Raw genomic sequence first — 21,849 nt, 5'->3', positions numbered from 1 at the left:
AACAGTGTTGTCTAGTATGGGGATAAAACTGAGATCAGTGTAGAAACAGTAGGGGTGGATGTCAAGATTTTTCCCATCACTGTCTTAAATGGTCTTACAAGACCATCTTTCATGGCATTAGACACAGGGTGAAACAGATGTGTGGTAACATGTGTAATTCCTTTCTGGGTACAAAACTACAGCAAACCCGCAGAAGTAAACTGCAAAACTTTATTTTGATAATGGTACATGGGGCTCTTTAAGTAGAAAAAAATTGTTGCAAAGTACTTAGTGATATTTTCCATCAAGGTCTGTTGCATTTTTAGTGCATATGGGTAGTGAAAATATGCATCTATCAATGGCCCCATGGAATAGGCCTGTAAAATCTGCATGCACTCTATCTCCTGGATAGTAGACAGCTGATAGATATGGGGCAGTGCTGCTTGCTGTGACTGACAAATCTGACATATTTGAACCACTTGTGTGACGTTCTCGCCTACATATGGTCAATACATGTATTGCCGGGCAAGATTCTTCATTCTGGATATGCCCCAATGGGACTAACATAAGAGCTGAATTATATGGGAGTGCAAAATCTCCAGAATCAATACTCAACACTCGCAGCCATTCTGATTCAACAATAGAAGACCTTTGAAAAAGTGAAGGACATACCATTGTGATAGAAAAGCAATGAAGTTCTGTGTATGCTGCTGAAGGAAGTACATGCGCCCAGCCAGTTTGTATGAACTGGCAAACCTGTCTCAAGAGTAGACTCTTATGTGTGACTGCTGAGACATCTCTCTAAGTGATGGGAAACTCTTCCACTGACTTTTCTGTGACAGTGTGAGAACATTTTTTTTTTTTCCAGTTTCCTCATCTAGACCCGTAGGGAATCTTTTCAGCACATCGGCATTTGCGTGTTAAGCTGACGTACGATAATAAATGGAATATTGGAAATTTGATGAGAAAGAGGTCACTGTTCTAACTTCTGAGATGTCCATTCAGGCAACTTTGTATTACAGCCAAGATGTATCATATGGACAACAATGGGTTACGATCTGGACTAGATGAAATGTGATGCCATACAGGAAAATGCAGAACTTCTAGATACCAAATATAATTGCCAGTGCCTCCATCCCCATCAGCAAATAGTTTTCTTATGTTGTGGTAAGCATCTTAGAAGTGAATGCGATAGGCTGTTCCTAACCACCTGGGTACTTATGCAATATAACGGTCCTGATGCTGTATGGTGACGCATCCATGGCTAACATGAGAGGTAAATGAGGCTGATACAAGGTTAGGTATTGAGTGATTAGAAGCTGTTGCTTCAGCTTAAGAAATGCTTGTTGACAATCCACAGAGCATGGGAAAAGGAAAAGGATTCCTTTTCTTGCTGTTCATTCAACAGATGGGCTATTGTCACAATTTTGGGGATAAATCTGGTATAATACGTAACTTTACCCATAAAAACCTGCAGATCCTTTATGTGCTTTGGTATTCAAATACGGGAAATGGCTGCCACATTTTCTGATACTGATTTAGGTCCTTTCTGGCTAGTATATACTTAATAGAAGTCTAAAAGGAGGAGCATTTTAAAAAGTTACAGTTTAACCCAGCTCTGACGTAAATACTTGCCAGAGATTTGACATATGCTCTTCCTGAGTTTTTCCTGTCACTACCATATCAACATATTCTGTGAGATCCCTGGTGCTCTGGCAACTCTGGAAGGTAACCTGGATACAGGCCATAAGGAGTATTTAATACCAGAATGGCTTTAGACACCTCATCCATAAGAAGCTGAAAATGATCTTTATAAAGATTGATCTTAGAGAAATTCTGATCGCTGCCAGTTTAGAAAATAATTCATCAGGATGTGGAAGGCGTTATGGGCCCACAATAAACTGAGCATTTACCATGTTTAAGTCACTACAAAGGCATAATACACTGTCTGGTTTGCGAACAGTGACTAAAGGTGATGCTATGTGCTGTAAGGGATCCGAGGCAGCACTTATAACTTCTCTTGTTGATCCATTCTACTTTAACTTCGTCCCACAAGACTTTTATTTTAATCCTGCTGATTCATATAATGCAGTGCAGAGAAAAAAATTAGAAGAATTTCCCAGACTTAAAGAAAACAGCGGAGCACATTGGAGACACAAATAATCCATGTCTGCGCATGGGATGGCATTATGAACTGATTGGACCAAGTATTCAATAGAAAACCCCAATGCTGTGTATGCAGCAAGCCCGAACGTATTTTCCACTAAGCGTTCTGCCACTAAAGAGAAAGGAGGGGTTCTGGTTACTTGATTATACATTAATTCCAGAACTGTCTGAACTAGTATTGGAATTTCGTGATGGGTACAAGCCTGCAGCTTCGCTGCTGCTGATTTTAAGAGTGAAGATCCCAATCTGAAATACATAGAGTTTTTAATAATGAGGTGTTCTCTGGAACAATGACTTACCTGCAGTATATGGAAATAGAGATGTTTTTGTTGTGGTCTTCAGTCCAGAGACTGGTTTGATGCATAGTATATTCATCTCTTGGTCTCCCTCTATGATTTTTACCCTCCACGCTGCCCTCCAGTACTAAATTGGTGATCCCTTGATGCCTCAGAACATGTTGTACCAACAGATCCCTTTTTCTAGTCAAGTTGTGCCACAAATTCATCTTCTCCCCAATTCTATTCAGTACCTCCTCATTAGTTACACAATTTACCCATCTAATCTTCAGCATTCTTCTGTAGCACCACATTTCGAAAGCATCTATTCTCTTCTTGTCCAAACTATTTATCATCCACTTTCACTTCCATACATGGCCATACTCCATACAAATACTTTCAGAAAACATTTCCAGATACTTAAGTCTATACGCAATGTTAATAAATTTGTCTTCTTCAAAAGGCTTTCCATGTCATTGCCAGTCTACATTTTATATCCTCCTTACTATGACCATCATCAGTTATTTTGCTTCCCAAATAGCAAAACTCATCTACTGCTTTAAGTGTGTCATATCCTAATCTAATTCCCTCAGCATCACCTGATTTAATTAGACTACATTCCATTATACTCATTTTGCTTTTGTTGATGTTCATCTTATATCCTCCTTTCAAGACACTATCTATTCCATTCAACTGCTCTTCCATGTCCTTTGCTGTCTCTGACATAATTTCAATGTAACTGGCAAATCTCAAGGTTTTTATTTCTTCTCCATGGATTTTAATTCCTACTCCAAATTTTTCTTTTGTTTCCTTTACTTCTTGATTGATATACAGACTAAGTAACATCGGGGATAGGCTAAAACCCTGTCTCACTCCCTTCCCAACCACTGCTTCCATTTCATACCCTTCGACTCTTATAACTGGCATCTGGTTTCTGAACAAATTGTAAATAGCCTTTTGCTGCCTGTATTTGATCCCTGCCACCTTCAGAATTTGAAAGAGAGTATTCCAATCAACATTGTCAAAAGCCTTCTCTAAGTCTACAAATGCTAGAAATGTCGGTTTGCCTTTCATTAATCTATATCCGAAGATAAGTCATAGGGTCAGTATTGCCTCACGTGTTCCAATATTTATACGGAATCCAAACTGATCTTCGCCGAGGTTGGCTTCTACCAGTTTTTCCATTCATCTGTAAAGAATTTGTATTAGTATTTTGCAGCCGTGACTTATGAAACTGATAGTCTGTAATTCTCACACCTGTCAACACCTGCTTTCTTTGGGATTGGAATTATTATATTCTTCTTGAAGTCTGAGGATATTTCGCCTGTCTCATACATCTTGCTCACCAGATGGTGGAGTTTTGTCAGGGCTGGCTCTCCCAAGGCGATCAGTAGCTCTAATGGAATGTTGTCTACTCCCAGGCCTTGTTTCGACTTAGGTCTTTCAGTGCTCTGTCAAATTCTTCACGCAATATCATATCTCCCATTTCATCTTCATCTGCATCCTCTTCCATTTCCATAATATCGCCCTCAAGTACATTGCCCTTGTAGAGACCCTCTATATACTCTTTCCACCTTTCTGCTTTCCCTTCTTTGCTTAGAACTGGTTCTCCATCTGAGCTCTTGATATTCACTCAGGTGGTTCTCTTTTCTCCAAAGGTCTCTTCAAATTTTCCTGTAGGCAGTATTTATCTTACCCCTAGTGATATGCCTCTACATCCCTACATTTGTCCTCTAGCCATCCATCCCTGCCTAGCCATTTTGCACTTCTTGTTGATCTCATTTTTGAGACGTTTGTATTCCTTTTTGCCTGCTTCATTTACTGCATTTTGGTATTTTCTCCTTTCCTCAATTAAATTCAGTATCCCTTCTGTTATCCAAGGATTTCTACTAGCCTTCGTCTTTTTACCTACTTGATTCTTTGCTGCCATCACTGTTTCATCTCTCAAAGCTACCCATTCTTCTTCTACTGTATTTCTTTCCCCTCTTCCTGTCAATCATTCCCCAATACTCTCTCTTAAACTCTCTACAACCTCTGGTTCTTTCAGTTTATTCAGATCCCACCTCCTTAAATTCCCATCTTTTCGCAGATTCTTCAGTTTTAATCTACAGTTCATAACCAATAGATTGTGGTCAGAGTCCACATCTGCCCCTGGAAATGTCTTTTAGTTTAAAACCTGGTTTCTAAATCTCTCTATTACCATTATATAATCGATCTGAAACCTTCCTGTGTCTCCAGGGCTCTTCCATGTTTACAACGTCTTTCAAGATTTTTAAACCAAGTGTTTGCTATGATTAAATTATGCTCTATGCAAATTTCTACCAGGCGGCTTCCTCTTTCATTCCTTATCCTTATTCCATATTCACCTACAACTTTTCCTTCTTTCATTTTCCTACTATCGAATTCCAGTCCCCATGACTATTAAATTTTCATCTCCCTTCACTATCTGAATACTTTCTTTTATCTCATCATAAATTTCTTCAATCTCTTTATCTCTTTGTCATATGCGGAGCTAGTTGGCATATAAACTTGTACTACTGTGGTATGGGTGGACTTCGTGTCTATCTTGGCTACAATAATGTGTTCACTATGCTGCTCGTAGTAGCTTACTTGTGCTCCTGTTTTTTTTTTTTTTATTCATTACTGAACCCACTCCTGCATTACCCCTATTTGATTTTGTATTTATAACCCTGTATTCACCTGACCAGGAGTCTTGTTCCTCCTGCCACCGAACTTCACTCATTCCAACTATATCTAACTTTAATCTATTCATTTCTCTTTTTAAAATTTCTAACCTACCTACCCAATTAAGGGATCTGACATTCCATGCTCCGATCCGTAGAATGTCGGTTTCCTTTCTCCTGATAACTACATCCTCCTGAGTAGTCCCCGCCCGAAGATCCGAATGGGGGATTATTTTACCTCTAGAATATTTTACCCAAGAGGACACCATCATCAGTTAACCACACAGTAAAGCTGCGTACCCTCGGGAAAAAATTACTGCTGTAGTTTCCCCTTGCTTTCAGATGTTCGCAGTACCAGCACAGTAAGTCCATTTTGGTTAATGTTACAAAGCCAGATCAGTCAATCATCCAGACTGCTGCCCCTGCAACTACTGAAAAGGCTGCTGCCCCTCTTCAGGAACCACACGTTTGTCTGGCCTCTCAACAGATACCCCTCCATTGTGGTTGCACCTACGGTACGGCTATCTGTATCGCTGAGGCACGCGAGCCTCAGATATTTGATGTCGTTTTGTTATTTCAGAATAAGTACAACTTAACATCATTGTATTTTGTGTTTTCTTGTCACCGAAAGCCCAAAAATCATTCATGGATTTGTTACTGATCTGTTGGGCATCTTTTTAGATAGCATCCTTTGTGCAACATTTCTTAGTGACTGCAAATTTCTTAGAACAGACATTCTTACCAGTTTTCGTTGAAATATAACACCGTCCTGAATGTCTTTTTCTTCGCAACCTGTTTCTCCACTTTCCTTTCTGAATTTTATGTTTCCTTCCAATTAGGTGGTCACATAATCATACTATGTACTGGATATACCATCACTATCACTTCCCATATTTTGTTTGCAGTCACTATTTACTTCCTATGTGATGTTGGCAAACATAAGTTTCACAGTACAGATATCCCATCTCTGATAAATACATTTCAGCACAGTGCACACACAGTGATGTTAGGAGCGGCATGGAAGTTGTCTATTGACTGCAGCAGTTGGTGGAATGACGACTTGGAGCAACACAGCCATCAGATGTTTCTAGAGGATGTTGCATCTGTTGGAGTGTAATAATAATTTGTGAACACAAAGACTGGTTCGTACAGATGCAGTTATTGCTGGAAATGAAAAAATGACTTAATGGATGTTAAGTCACATTTCCAGGGAACCCTTAATTGGAACTGAGGTCATTGTATCAAAATGTGCCACAATTGTCCAGTGATAGCACGGTCAGTTCTGACAAACATCTACTATATGACCTTAGAGAAACACTGTTGGCAGACATCCCTTTAATGCCAGCAACTTTGTCTAGCATATAAAGAACAACAATAATGACAACTGGGCAGTTTATGAAAATTTTGGCAAGACCAAGGTGAAAAACAGTGATGGCACAGAATCTGATGCCCTTGTGGTCAATGGTGGCCACTCCACTTCCACCCGGACTGTATAACATTTTTGCAATTTCATCATCTGTGTAACTAGGTCATGCCACATTTGATGATCGAGATGATGATGCTGATAAATCTTATTTTTTGAGAGCACGGCCTGAGGTGATTCTGTACTCCCAAAAGCTGTGGCAATATGCAAAAACTTCAGTTAAGAAGTATCTGATAGTCTTAAGGCTTGACCATGAACTTCACTGTCTGGTGCTTATTCTGATCACCATGTAACAATTTAGTGATTATGCATATTATTTTCCATGTGTACATGTCAACTTGCATTTTCTACTCAGGCCCTACAGATTCGCGGTCCAAGATGCGTCTCTGTCCGAGTTTGCTGTACAGTACAGGGACTTTAAACAAGCAGCCATCACATGCAATTTTGTTGGAAAATGTTCAGTTACAAGTGAGTTAACAGTGGTTAGATGCAGACAATTTTTTTGCACAAGATAACTGAGCTGTGGGTTTGGAAATAATTAAAAAAAGTCAGTCTCTCAGGGCTCTTAATGTCACTTGCCTATAAATGAAGTGGTAAATGTTTTTAGTACACTTAAAAGTCATCTTGAGCTGGAGAGCAGAGTTTTCTGGAAGAAACTGTATACATGCTGGATCTGTAAGCTTCTGTAAGAGCTCATGCTGCTGATTGAAATGTTGTTTCCAGAGCTCAAAAAACAGCTTGTCCATCTTGGTTCTAACACTCAGCAAAGCGGTGTGATAAGTTTATTCTGGCATGGGATGGGTTATAGTTCCAAATAACCTCCACTGTTGAATATCTGCTTCTTCAACACAGCTTTTATTGAACAACAATTAATTATCACTAAATCACAGAAAATAATAGATCTCGACTGTTGTTGAACGAAACAGGAAGAAAACTTATTGACAGTTAAAGTGCTCTGGAGATTTACTGAACTGTGCTCAAACATTATTACTGGAGAATTCTGTAACTTTGTCAGGCTGTGAACCACTCCAGGACAAACCACTCCCTTGGTGCGCGCGTGCACACACACACACACACACACACACACACACACACACACACACACACCATCAGTGCACTCATGGTAGGCACAGCAGGTTGTCAAATGGAGAACAACAGAGACCACACCACATTAGGAAAATAGATCTGGAAGCCAAACTTTGATGCCCAAGTATAACAAAGTCCAAATTAATATCCAGAAACTAGGCAAGTATCAGAAGTTTGTCATAAATAAGTTCACTGGAGAGCATGTAGTACACATCAGTGAGTTGAGGCTAGTGAGGCTGAGGTGACCCATAGCTGTCCTTAAATTCCCAGCGTTGTGTACCCACATGACCTACCACTGGCAGATATATCACTCCACACCACGCCACATACGTGTAATCATACCAGTTGATCCATCAATATGTCTGTCAGTATTACAATAGCACCCACCTTGGTATGATTGTTGTCCCCTCTGTCTTTGACTCATGTTCTCATCATGCGTGCCATCTTGACCAACTGTGATGTTTAAGCTCATATCCATCCCTCATAGTTGAATACAATAAAACAGCTGTTGTATGAACCCAGAGATTTCTGAAGGAATTAGAATTTTGTGGTAAGCTATTAACCATGTACTTTGACGACTGGGTGCGGTGGGCATGGAGTGAAAGACTCTCCCTGCAGTATCAGCCAATGAGGTCTCTAGCTGCGAGCTCCCATGTTACCAATATTCCTAATTTTTTAAATCTGTTTGCCACTTAACCTCTTTTTAGTTCCATTGGATAGTGTTGCTTGTTTTTAGTAGAATAATGTATCACTGATGGACATCTGATTTTTATCTCCACTTTGATATGACAGCATTTTAAGAATGCGATTTTCACTCTGCAGTGGAGTGTGTGCTGATATGAAACTTCCTGGCAGATTAAAACTGTGTGCCGGACCGAGACTCGAACTCGGGACCTTTGCCTTTCGTGGGCAAGTGCTCTACCAACTGAGCTACCCAAGCACGACTCAAGCCCCATCCCCACAGCTTTACTTCTGCCAGTACCTCGTCTCCTACCTTCCAAACTTTACAGAAGCTCTCCTGCGAACCTTGCAGAACTAGCACTCCTGAAAGAAAGGATATTGCGGAGACATGGCGTAGCCACAGCCTAGGGGATGTTTCCAGAATGAGATTTTCACTCTGCAGCGGAGTGTGCGCTGATATGAAACTTCCTGGCAGATTAAAACTGTGTGCCGGACCGAGACTCGAACTCAGGACCTTTGCCTTTCGCGGGCAAGTGCTCTACCAACTGAGCTACCCAAGCACGACTCACGCCCCGTCCCCACAGCTTTACTTCTGTCAGTACCTCGTCTCCTACCTTCCAAACTTTACAGAAGCTCTCCTGCAAACCTTGCAGAACTAGCACTCCTGAAAGAAAGGATATTGCGGAGACACACACAGTTTCGAAGAGCACGCATTCCAATGCAGAATAAGTCTCCAAGACTGTGGCTAAACCATTTCTTTACAGTATCTTTTCTTCTAGGAGTGTTAGTCCCACAAGCTATGCAGGAGAACTTTTTGAAGTTTGGATGTAGGTGAGATGTACTAGTGGAAGTGCAGCGCACTACATCCAGCTGGTTCCGAACAACTTTTGATGATAAACTTCACACAGACAAAACCATATAACAGCTCAAATCCAATAAATCAAAAGTTGCAAGTAAACACCACGCTTATAAGTTTCCACTGTAAGAAATTTAATATACTGGCCTTTAGTTAAACATGGCCAAGTCTGTCTCATTCAATAACCACCACTTCTAGCTAGCTAAATGGTCGAATTTTTTGTACAAAACATTTTTCCAACCAATTATGTGCAAATGCACTAAACTAGAACACTGGTCTATAAAACTGGGAATGCACATGTGAACTCATTTAAGCTTTTTGTACTGTCGTAATAGCTTTATCAATCAACAAAGATCACTCAGTTCTGACTCTCTCAAAAAATTACTGTACTTTCAGCCCACAGGTCTCACAATGTGTCGTATACTGCCAGGAGGGGTGTTGACCAATTCCACGTCACCGGCTCCAAGCAGCTCCATGAAACTGTTTTGACATTCAGGTGTTTCATCTAGTTAACCTCAGGAGCAGAACGCAGGCATTCCATTGCTAATTTCCTGCTGCCTTAGAAGCACTCCTGTGGAAAGTAATTTTTCCTGAGAGGACTTTTCGCAAGTTTATTTTTGACCAATGCTGGAAAACATGTCTTCTTTGGAAAGCCAGTCTAATAGATTCTGACCACAAACCACTTTAAACAGATTACAGAAAAACCAACCTGTTAACTCCAGGTTGAACAAAGCCCGTCTATCAATGGATGCTGAAAATGAGCTCTGTCATCCCCAAAAACCAAGAGGACAACCCTGTGATGTGGCTAGGGATAATATGTCACAACACATCTGTATGAAGTCAGCATATAGCAAATTTACGCAGATCAGCTAGAACATTATGACCACTTACATATTATTGATATAAATCTGTCCAGGCAGTAGCAGTGTTACCTGACAAAGAGTGAGTAGTAGTCAGACACAGGCACGATGCCTGTCTTATCTGTGAGCATGCTGTCCATGTGAAGAATGGTGAAGGCACGCAATCTCTCTGACTTTGACCAAGGGCGGATTTTGCTGGCCCTGAGGCTAGGCATGAGCATTTGGGAAATGGCCCAATTTGTCAGGTGTTTGAGGAGTACTGTGGTGAGTGTCTTCGACATGTGGCAAAACCAAGGTGAAACTATGTCCAGACTGAGTGATATGGCGGCTACCCTTCATTACAGATGTCGGACGTCTTAGGCTGGGCAGACTGGTAAAACAGGACAGGCAGCAAACTGTAGCAGAACTAACATCAGACTTTAATGCTGGACAGAGTACAAGTGTGTCTGAACTCACAGTGCACTGAACACTCCCAATGATGGGCCTCCACAGCTGACAACCCATGCATGTGCCAATGTTAACACCATGGCATCAACAGCTATGACTGAAATGGGCACATGACTATTAATACTGGATGTTGGTGCAGTGGCAGAGCATTGCATGGTTTGATGAATCCCAATACCTTCTTATCATGCCGATGGGAGGGTGCAAATCCATCGTCCTCTAGGGGAACAGCTCCTTGACTCATTTACTGCAGGACGGAGATCAGCTGCGGTGGCTCCATTTTGCTCTGGGGAACATTCACGTGGTCATCCATAGGTCCAGTGGAGCTTGTGCAAGGCACTTTGGTGACCAAGGAGTATTGTACACTGGTTGAAGACCACATACACCCCTTCAGCATGATCATGTTTCCTGACGGCAGAGTGGTCTGAGGAACACAGTGGCAAGTTCCATTTGATGTGCTGGCTCCCCTACTCACCAGATCTGAACGCAGTTGAACACATCTGGGATGTGATTGAATGTGACAGCAGAGCTCGTCACCCCCTCCCTGGAATTTGCGGGAATTAGGTGACTTGTTTGTGCAAACGTATGCCAACCCCCACTAGCAACCTGCTAAGCCAAGCCAGGTAGTGGCTTCCACACAATGATGCGTAGCCATTGTTTTCCATGCCAAAGGTGGGTGTCCTGGCTGTTTGGTAGGCAGTGGTAATGTCCTGGCTGATCAGTGTACAAAGGGTTGTGTAATTTGTTCACATCTGTTTCATCAAGAAGTGTGTGTTATGTAGATGTTTTGAAGGAGAAAAATTGTTCCTATGTGTGAGAGTACAAGGAGGACAGTATTTATAATGTGAACAACCTTTCAGAATTTTTAGAAACTAATTCACAAAGGAATAAAAGAATTGCTCTTCCATTACCCCTGCAACAGTGCTTCTAAATTGCTGTCTGATTTTAACTTTGGGCATGTGGAAATTGGACTTCATTATTATAAATTGTACCAGTTATGGTGATTTTCCATATTTCAAAGAACAATAAAACTATCATCGTAGCAACATTGATTTGGAGATGAGCATAGTTTTATCTTGTGTAAAGAGTTGTTCAAATATCAATAATAAATTATTGTATTTTCAGTATTTAGATGCTCTCGATAAAAGAGATACAAAAGAAGTAAGTCGGAAGTACCATGGCTTGCTTGTCAGATTATATGCAGATTTTGCTAGAGAGAAACTTCTTCCTTTCCTTCGACGTAGTGACCAGTACCCTATTGTGGAATCTCTTCAGGTTTGTGAAGAAAGGTCCTTCTATCCCGAGCTCGTTTTCATCCTAGGTAAATATTTAATTACACCTGTATAATAAACTATTAAATTAGATTGTGCTTTGTGAAGCAAAATGTGATCTAAAAGGGAGGATGAAGGTACACTGTTAGATGACAATCTGAGCATATACTTGATGGTGTCAGTATAAGACATTTTTGACTTCACTCTTTTGTGTGAATAAATCATTTATTTTGAACTTATTATTCTGCAAATAATTTATTTTTTGTTATTCTCATGTTAAAGGTTTAATCACTGTCAATTCTTATTTGTTTTCAAGGACGAATTGGAAGACCTAAACAGGCTCTTAACATAATTATGCAACAGCTGAATGATATAGATCGTGCAATTAATTTCTGTAAAGAACACAATGACAATGAACTATGGGAAGATTTGATCCAGTATTCTCTCGAAAAACCAGGTAATAGCCTCTGGAATCACTGTAAATTTGCATCACCATCATTATTACAACTTACTTATGAGCTCTTTAAAATAAATTAAATGTGTCTCTTCTGAAATATCCAAACTTTCCTCTGTTGTCCACCAATAATTTGCAGCATCTAGTCAACTTGTGCTGAATTACAAAATCACCAGCCTTGTATCAAGGAGCCTATCATTGTGATCTGTCCTACTGCAAAATCTTTCCCATGTATCCACTTTCAAGCATTCACCCTAACCTATTAACAAAACCTACTTTTATTAATTTGAAGAGACCAAGGTTCACAATGAACTGTGGAGCCATAGAAGAAGAAGAAGAAGAAGAAGAAGAAGAAGAAAGTTAAGGGCAGACCCTCATACCATGTTCCTCACAACATATACCGACTGACGTGTTTGCAGCATTGTCTTCTTTGTGGGGACATCTACCATAAAGCAGATAGTGTTTATAAATATACACTTGATAAAATGTTCAATGGAGATTCCAGTCTTACTGCAAGTGTGCAATGTGATTCTACAGCTTCTCCTGGCATAATTCATGATGATACAGTTCACAAGTGAATGTTCTTCCCTCCCACCCTCCAACCTGCTACTCTGTCTGCAGTCTGCAGCCAGGGGTGGTGACACTCTCAGCATTTCCCCTCCTCCACAACCCACCGACATGTTGCTCTTTCCTCTTCTTCATGCCCAGGGACACATGCTAACAGCCTCTCTGCTGTAGCCCTGACTGTCCCCGAAGTCAGTTCATTTTGGGATATCTCCTTCCTCTTCTTAATCTGATTAACTGCACATTCACAAGCCTTACTAAGGATATAGTCCCTATCATGATTAGGTGTTCCCTTACACAAATTTGGATAGATTCTTTAACGACACAGTCCCAGAAGTTAGACATCTGTGTCAGAACCTTAATGTGGTCATAATCCATTCTGTGTAATTCCTACAGGCAATGTTCTGTGACTATTGACATGTTAGGCTGTTACAGTCTGGTGTGCCATTGGTGTTCTTGACAACAATCTTTGACAGTACGCTCTGTATGACCTATGTGTCATGCCATATTGGCGGTGTGTCTGATAGGCCCCAGAAATCCAGTGCCCAAGGTAGTCCATGACATTACCAAGCAGTGCCCATGTTTTAGCTGGTGGGTGGAAGACCATCTGCTCTTGGTGTTGTGGAGAATTTTTCCCATCTTTCCAAACAATCCACCACAAAATGAGGTCCGTCTTCTATTTCTGTTGGTTTAATGGCTGGTGTAGGACGTAGGGCCCTTCCAATTTGCCACTCCGTGTAGCTATTCTTCCAGAACACAATCCTAAAATTTTCAATTTCTTCTTTGAGATTGTCATTACCTGAGGGAGTGTGAGCCCTATGTTCTATTGTTTTGAGGGCTGCATGTGTGTATAGGTCAGTGTGTGTCTCCTTATGGTATATACTGTGTCCACTCTTATTTTTCCTAGGACATTGAGAAAGGGGAGCACTGCATCCACCTCAACTTTCATGGTAAAATTGATGTTCCGGTGTATAGAAATGAGGTGTATGAGGAAGCCATTATTCAGCTGGTCTCTTCCATGTGGCTATATGATGAAGGCATTGCCAGCTCAAAAGGTAAATTTCCATTGGGTTAATTCGACGACTTCCACCTCAAAATGTTTCATGTTCAAATTGTTGACAACTGGTGAAAGGGGACTCACCATAGCCACTCCTTCTGTCTTCTTGTAGTAACCACCTTCAGTCCCATAAGCCATTTTGATGCTGGGCAATCCATTACTGGTTTGAATCCTTAACACACACCCTAAGATGTGGATGCTACCATGGCATGACAGTGTAAACTACTACCACTAATTCAGAAATAAGAGAAAGGATGAGTGGTCATCTTTCAACCCCACAAAAGTTTCTTTGGTACCCATTGTGCAATGGAGCATACTCCTTCTCTCAGGGTTGTGCGAGATGTCTTGCTATTTCTGTAAATTTCAGCACAAGTTAAAATGGAGCACAGCTCATTTACTGTATTAGTATTAGAAAATTCCTGCACAGCTAGTAAGAGCCAAGATCTGTTTGTACACTATCTTGACTGATAATATGGTCTAATTGCAAACTTTCTATAGATCAGAATGACATTTCCCCAAATTCAGTGCTATCTGTGGTGCTCATAGCTGACTAAACACTTTCTGTAACCACACTACTTTTTCATTGCTATCCTTGAAAAACACGATACTATGATCAAAGTACACCATGCACTGCCTGGGTTTCATGCACCCCCTGTAACATGTACTGGAAAGTTACTGGCACATTTATTAAATTCGAGTGAAATTTGATGGTATTGGTAATGGCTGAATTGAATCATAAATGTGGTCTTGGTCGATCCTTTGATCCTACTTTCAACTGATGGTACCTGCTTCGCAGATAGTAGTTGTGAAATATTGGTATTGCCCTAGGTTATACAAAATTTCCTTAATACTTGGCACTAGACCTGTGACTGTGCACTGACATGCCTTATTCCCATGTGTGCTTTTACTTGGGTACAGTTACCATAGGCGCCTCACAAGGGCTGGTAATTTATTTTATAATCCCATCACAGAGCTGCTGAGTTGTAAACTCTCCCATTCCTGATTGAAGGTGATGTGGAACTCGATATTGTTTCTTATACAACAAAAGTTCATTTTCAGTGGAAGTCCTATCCTGTGCTATCAGAGCTGCTGGCAATAGTCTGGGAGGGATAAGCAATTCTGCTTATTCTTCTAAATAATGTTCCATTTTCTCCATATCACTTCCCTGTAAATGCAATGCTTTCTCCTTCAATGTGGCTAAATTATATTATGAAAAGAACTGTTGCTACTCATGACATAGGAGATATGCTGAGACACAGATAGGCACAACAAAAAGTCTGACACACACACACACACACACACACACACACACACACACACACACACAAATGCAGACTGGCTTCAGCTGGCTGAGACTGTGGTCATGTGTGTGAGAGAGTTGCATTTGTGTGTGTCTGTATGTATATTTTTGACAAAGGTCTTGTTGGCCAATAGTTTATTGTGTGATAGTGTTTTTGTTGTGCCTTTCTGTGACTCATCATCTGTGCTATATGGTGAGTAGCACCTATACTTTTGATAATATTGTTACATTCCATCATGGATTTTTCATTGTTTGAATGTGGTTAAATTGACGGACTGCCACAGCTTAGAGTCCTCTATGAGTAACTCTTATCGAAATCATCCCCTTCCAGTGCATCTAAGTGTGCTATCAGTGCACCTTGTGATAGCTCTTCCTTTACTGAATCAATTTACTCATGCCAACAGGCTCCAATCAACCTCTTGCCCTGAACTCAGTATGCAGTGAACCTGTGCCCCTTCAAACCCCTCTTGATGCTGTGGCTGTCAGTATATGGATGACACAGGAAATAACTGTTTGCAATGTATATCTTCCTCCAGATGGTGCAGTACTGCTGAATGCATTGGCTGCACTGATTCATCAACTCCCTAAACCTTTCCTACTTTTGGGAGATTTTAATGCCCATAACCCCTTGTGGGGTAGCATCGTGCTTACTGGCCAAGGTAGAGTTGTCAAAAATTTTCTGTCTCAACTCCACCTGTGCCTCTTAAATACTGGGGCCCCCACACATTTCAGTGTGGCTCGTGGTACTTTCTCGGCCATTGATTTATCCTTCTGCAGTCCAGGTCTTCTCCCATCTGTCCACTGGAGAGCCCACAATGACTTGTGTGGTAGTGACCCCTTTCCCATCTTCCTGTCACTCCCCCAGTGCCTTTCCCCCAGACGTTTACCAAGATGGGCCTTTAACAAGGCAGACTGGGAAGATTTCACCTCTGCTGTCACCTTTGAATCTCCCCCACATGGTACCATAGATGTGGTAGTTGAGCAGGTCACTAGAACAATTGTGTCTGTGGCAGGAAACATGATCCCTTGTTCTTTAGGGTGGCCCTGGCGAAAGTCAGTACTTTGTTGGTCACCGGAAATTGCTAAGGCCATTAAAGAGCATCAGCAAGCTCTACAGCGACATAAGTGGCACACTTCCCGAGAGCAGCTAATAGCTTTTAAATGGCTCGGTGCTTGCGTTCGCAAGATTATAAAAAGTTGGAAACAGGAATGTTGGGAGAGGTATGTCTTGAGCATTGGGTGCCATACATCACCTTTCCAAGTCTGGACAAAGATCAGATGTGTTTTTGGGTACCAGACTCGTGCTCTTGAGCACATCCGCTCATGCCGTGGCAAGTTGTTTCTTCTCTGTATTGACTCCTTGAGCAGCCTATAAGCTATCAACCAGTACTACCCCTGCCATCCTTTGGTAGTGACCATCCAGGGGTCCATCTATGCCGTGGAATGGTCCAGACATTCCGTGATGTTTGTGTGGACCCCAGGTCATGTCTTAATCCCAGGAAATGAACTTGCTGACAGGCTGGCCAAACAGGCTACACAGAAATTGCTTCTGGAGATCGGCATCCCCGTAACTGCCCTGCGATCATTCGTACGCCGCAAGGTTTTTCGGCTTAGGTAGATGGCATGGCATAATCTCAGTACGCACAACAAACTGCATGCCATTAAGGAGACTATGAATATGTGGAAGTCCTCCATGCGGGCCTCTTGCAGGGACTCTGTGGTTCTCTGCTGGCTCTGCATTGGCCGTACATGGCTAACACATGGCTACCTCCTTCGTCGCGAGGACCCACCTCAGTGTCACTGTGGCTCAAGTTTGACTGTTGTCCACATCTCGCTGTACTGCCCACTTTTAGCCCCCTCTCTGCAGCAGACTTTTAACCTTCACTGCACCCTACCTTTGGTGTTGGGCGACAATGCCTCAACAGCAGATTTAGTTTTACGTTTTATTCATGAGGTTTTTTTTTTATCATACCATCTAAGGATGGACATTGAGCCTTCTCTCTGAGGCCACCACCTTCACTCCATTTTAACTCTGTGGCACTTTCTTTGCATTTGTTTTTCTTGGTGGTCGTCCTTTCCCTACATGTTTTCACCTCGCCTTGTCTTTTGGGGGTGGACATTTTAATGTGTTGCAGTAGCTGGCTTATCCTCTTTTATTCTTGTGATCAGCCAGCCCATAACATCTGCTCTATGGTTTTAATACCTTCTTCTACTTTTCCATGAGGTTTATGTTTTTCCTGTTTTTTGTTTGTTCCATTCATTTTCTTTTTGGGTGAGGTTCCCCTTTCCTTTTCACCCTTTTGCTTTCTCAAACGTACTTTGGGTGTTTCTGTACCTTGAGCCTTGCTTGTGTCAGGAAAAAGGAACTGATGACCCTATAGTTTGGTCCCTTTATGCCCCAAACCAACCAACCAACCAGCCAGCCAACCTACCTACCTACCTTTTTCACACACAATACATTATGGTGTGTACAACACTGTGCCTTGTCCAGTTCCTCATTCTCCACTTCCATTAGGAATCAAGAACCATATCACTATCTGCCAGTATTCATCACTTAATCAACACAACAACCAAAAATTGAGAAATATGTGCTGATACGGAGCTGTACAAGCAGTTATTCTTAAAAGATTATTCACAAACAGAATGAGGGGGACAAATGATAGTCATATGCCACATTATTACTTCATTGACTGCTGCTAAGAATTTTATTTAAGCTTTTGAATATGGTTCACAGGCTCGTCCCTATTTGTATACATTCTGTATAAATTTGTTAAAAGTGGTGTAATTATGGTATAGTATGATATTGTAAAGCACATGGTTAATCTAATTTACATGCTAGTAGTAACAAAGAGGTTTTATTTCAGAATTCATTACATTCCTCCTACAGAAAATTGGAACTTACATTGATCCAAGAAAACTGGTACAGAGAATTAAAACTGGGATGGAAATACCTGGTCTGAAAAACTCTCTTGTTAAAATGATGAAAGACTATAACTTACAGGTACTGTACTATTTATTCACTTGTAATTAGTATGTTGCATTATTTATGCACACCTCAAGCATTGTATGTAACAGTTTGAAATGAAAATGTGCACTGAAATGTTTCTAAAATTATGTGAATGCACGCATTGTATACCAGCTTCTGTATAGTTTCTACTGCTCAGAAACTGGGTGTTAAAGTCAGAGTACACCCAATCTCTGTGCAATTTAGACTCCCCGTCAGATTTATTTTCCATTAAAATACTGTTGAGTACAGAAACTACAGTAAAGGTGTAATTATCATAAGGTCATCAAAAAGGAATACGATTTTGATGTCCTCTGCATTTACATGATTTTAGTGTATTTTTGTTTTGTTCTTTACATGTTGACTGCTTCAGGAAATGCGTTAAGCATTTTAATCTTGTCAAACCTGAGTTTCTCTGGGAGTATACAGTGTTCAGATAACTTATGGGAAATACACCCAGGTGTTGTCTTTGACAACCACCGATGTTTTGACAGGTGCACACCCTGTCATTTAATTTGAAGACACAAATGCAGCAAGGAATCTCTCTCTCTCTCTCTCTCTCTCTCTCTCTCTCTCTCTCTCTCACACACACACACACACACACACACACACACACACACACACACACACACACACTCTCACTGTAAACACTAGCACCATCACACAACCAAAGAAGACCGAGGTCAAAAGTTATCAATAGTGAAAATTGACAATCAACTGGTGAGGTAGCATTAACTCTGTGCCTCTGTTTTTTGACACGGGATATCATGCAGAATTTAAGTACAAACCTCCATCTCTAGTTCTAAGGTAACTTCATTATTTAATTTCATCTGCTTGCTTAATAACACTATCCCAATAGCCAGAAGTGTATGCCAGAATCTCTTTGTTATATTACACAGGATGACCAGTGCGTTCTAGGCACTCAGTCCGGAATCGCGCGACTGCTACGGTCGCAGGTTCGAATCCTGCCTCGGGCATGGATGTGTGTGATGTCCTTAGGTTAGTTAGGTTTAAGTAGTTCTAAGTTCTAGGGGACTGATGACCACAGATGTTGAGTCCCACAGTGCTCAGAGCCATTTGAACCATTTTGATGACCAGTGCCAAGGCAATGTTCTGCAATAGCAGAACTTCTTGACTGTTGTAATCATGTTTGACATGTGCGCCCAGCATACCAGTCATCCAAGTTCTGATGGACTGATCAATGTATGACAGCTCCCAACTGCAAAAAATACTATAGACACCTGCCTTAAGCAAACTAAGTTAATCTTTTATGGATCCTAAAAGCACCGTAATCTTGGTTGGTGGTCGAAAAATAAATTTCATATCATATTTCCACAAAATGTCACTAATCCTGTTGGAAATGCTTCCTGTGTAAGGCAAACAGGCTGTAGATTTCAGTGCCACCTTCGTATTATCATCCTCATCTGGCACGTTATTGGTTGATAGTACAATGCATGTCTGATCTCTCTTTTGCTAAAACCATTCTTGCTAAAGGTGACTAACTCTCAGTGTCTGAAATGAATGACCCCCGTGAACCAAGGTTCAAAGTACGCATTCAATGTGAGCCAGATGGTGAGAACTATCGGGCAGATGGTGAGAACTATCAGGCTGTAAATACAAGTTAGTGTGAGTTGGCTTCCTACGAATAGCATGTCCTGATGTACCATTACCCTTCCCCCTGATGAACACATCAATGAAGGGAAGGCAGCTATCCTTTTCCACATCCATTGTGAAACGAATTTTCGGGTAGACTGAATTCAGATGTCCTAAACTGTCGTGTAAATTCTCACAACTCTGAGGCCACACAGCAAAAGTATTGTCTACATATTTGAAAAAAACATACAGATTTGAATACCACTGACTCCAAGGCACTTTCCTTGAGGTCTTCCACAAACAAATTGGCAATAATAGGCGTTAACAGGCTTCCCTTTGTAACCTAGTCTGTCAGTTCATAGTACTATTCATTTAATAAAAAGTAAATGGAAATCAACACACATCAAAATAAATTCATTAATGAACATCGAACCTAACCTCAGTTAACTGTAATGAATCAGACAGAGGAACACGAGTGGAGAGAGAGAGAGAGAGAGAGAGAGAGAGAGAGAGAGAGAGAGAGAGAGAGAGAGAATGTGCACAAAAACTTAGTAAGAGAGTCATTCAAACACATTCCCTCTAATTGACATAAGAAATCTGCCAAGTTCTTAATATGATGCTCACTCCACCCAGCTAGTGGGTGCTACAGAGTAGCAAGGTGTTTTGCTATATGCTATGTCAGAGCATCAATGTTACTCACAATGAACCTAAGAGGAATCCTTTCCTTGTGGATCTTCAGGATGTAATATAATCTGGGGGGAGGGGGGGGGGGGGCACAACAGTTCATGATACTCTCCTGAGGCAAGGAACTTTTCTTCTGGAGGTTGTTAATCTTTCTCTCAGCACTGATCCTGCAGTGTGTTGAATCAGATCAGATAGTAAACATTGCCTCTTTTGAAAATAACCTCGCTCATACAATTCAACTGCAGCATTGCTCTTGTCCCCAAGTAAAATAACAATGTCCAGGTCTGCTCTAAGTGAATGTAAAGCAGCCATCTAAGCTGCTGTTATACTACTATTGAGTTGACATGCCTCAATCAACACATGACATGCTTCCCTCCTAAACTCATCTGCAGCATCAGGAGGTAGCTTGAAAACATCCTGTTCAGCAGAGTTTATAAATTCAGTTGGTAAACACTTGGGCAGTGATGCAAAATTTAAACCTTTCCCTATCACAGATGAAGCTGCAGCATCAAAAGCTTTCTTTGTGAGATTGGCCCCAGAATGTTGAGGTATAGTACTAGACTCTTAGCCATGGAAACATTCAGACTTTGCCATATGCCAGGCAGTTACAGAAAAAATTTCCCTATCAGACTGTGATGAGGAAGTAACATCCAGCCAGTTCTAATAAAAACACAAAATTCTGTAAGTTATCAAAAATCAAGCTGAAACATTCCTTGGAAACAAAATCCATCTGTCAACAAGTGTAATGGATCCTTACATAAACAACAGCTAAACCAGCATGTTGCTCGATGTGATTGGAATTAATACGATGCACAACTTTGGCAAACATTGGAACAATATTATGATTTTGAAACCTCACCAAAAATGACAATGCAGATTGCAGTCTCTCTCCACTGCTGTGGAGTTCATCCGACCCCTGCAAGAAATGATATATTTCCTCTCCATAGAGGTTAACATTTTTTATGGTTGTATGACGTAACTGAATTGACAACCACAGGTCAGGGGAGAATTATTGGATGGGATGAGAAGGAAAGACTGATTGTTGGGGACTGCACCGCATGAGATTTGAAAACTTTAGAGCTTAAAGGTGGGAGGCAGGGTGATATGCAAGAAGAGATTACTGCTAAAACATCGTGCATGAGTTAATAAGAGTGAAAAGCTGAGTGTATTGTATGTATCAGTGATGGGACGGGGACAGCAAAAAAATAGATGGGTCAGAAAATGATAGATGTAGAAAACTAAAACAGAGTAATGAAAGGAATACTTACTGTGAAGACATGCTGAGACCCTGAAATTAACATAAATTTTGGCCAGGTGTGGGTGGCAAGAACCAAGGACATGTTGCAGCGCATTCCTCAGAAGTCCACAGGCGGTAACTAATGCTACATGTCCTTGGTTTTCGCCAGGTTTTCAAATCTCCTGCAGTGCGGTCACCAACAATCAGTCTTTCCTTCTCATCCCATCCAAT

General features: G+C 41.1%; 1 protein-coding gene across 1 annotated transcript in view; it reads left to right on the top strand.

The window, feature by feature from the left end:
* LOC124555791 (vacuolar protein sorting-associated protein 41 homolog) overlaps positions 1–21,849 on the top strand; it is a 134,952-nt gene that overhangs the window by 94,718 nt on the left and 18,385 nt on the right. Inside the window, exons 13-15 of the mRNA XM_047129852.1 lie at positions 11,580–11,775; positions 12,042–12,182; positions 17,965–18,101. Of these exons, the coding sequence (XP_046985808.1) occupies positions 11,580–11,775; positions 12,042–12,182; positions 17,965–18,101 (474 nt within the window). The remainder of the gene's footprint in view (positions 1–11,579; positions 11,776–12,041; positions 12,183–17,964; positions 18,102–21,849) is intronic.

Source organism: Schistocerca americana, chromosome X, assembly GCF_021461395.2.
Source record: "Schistocerca americana isolate TAMUIC-IGC-003095 chromosome X, iqSchAmer2.1, whole genome shotgun sequence".
In the NCBI taxonomy this organism is placed as follows: Eukaryota; Metazoa; Arthropoda; class Insecta; order Orthoptera; family Acrididae; genus Schistocerca; species Schistocerca americana.
Note: the sequence above shows the minus strand (reverse complement) of the source record. Positions and strands in the feature narration are given on the sequence as shown.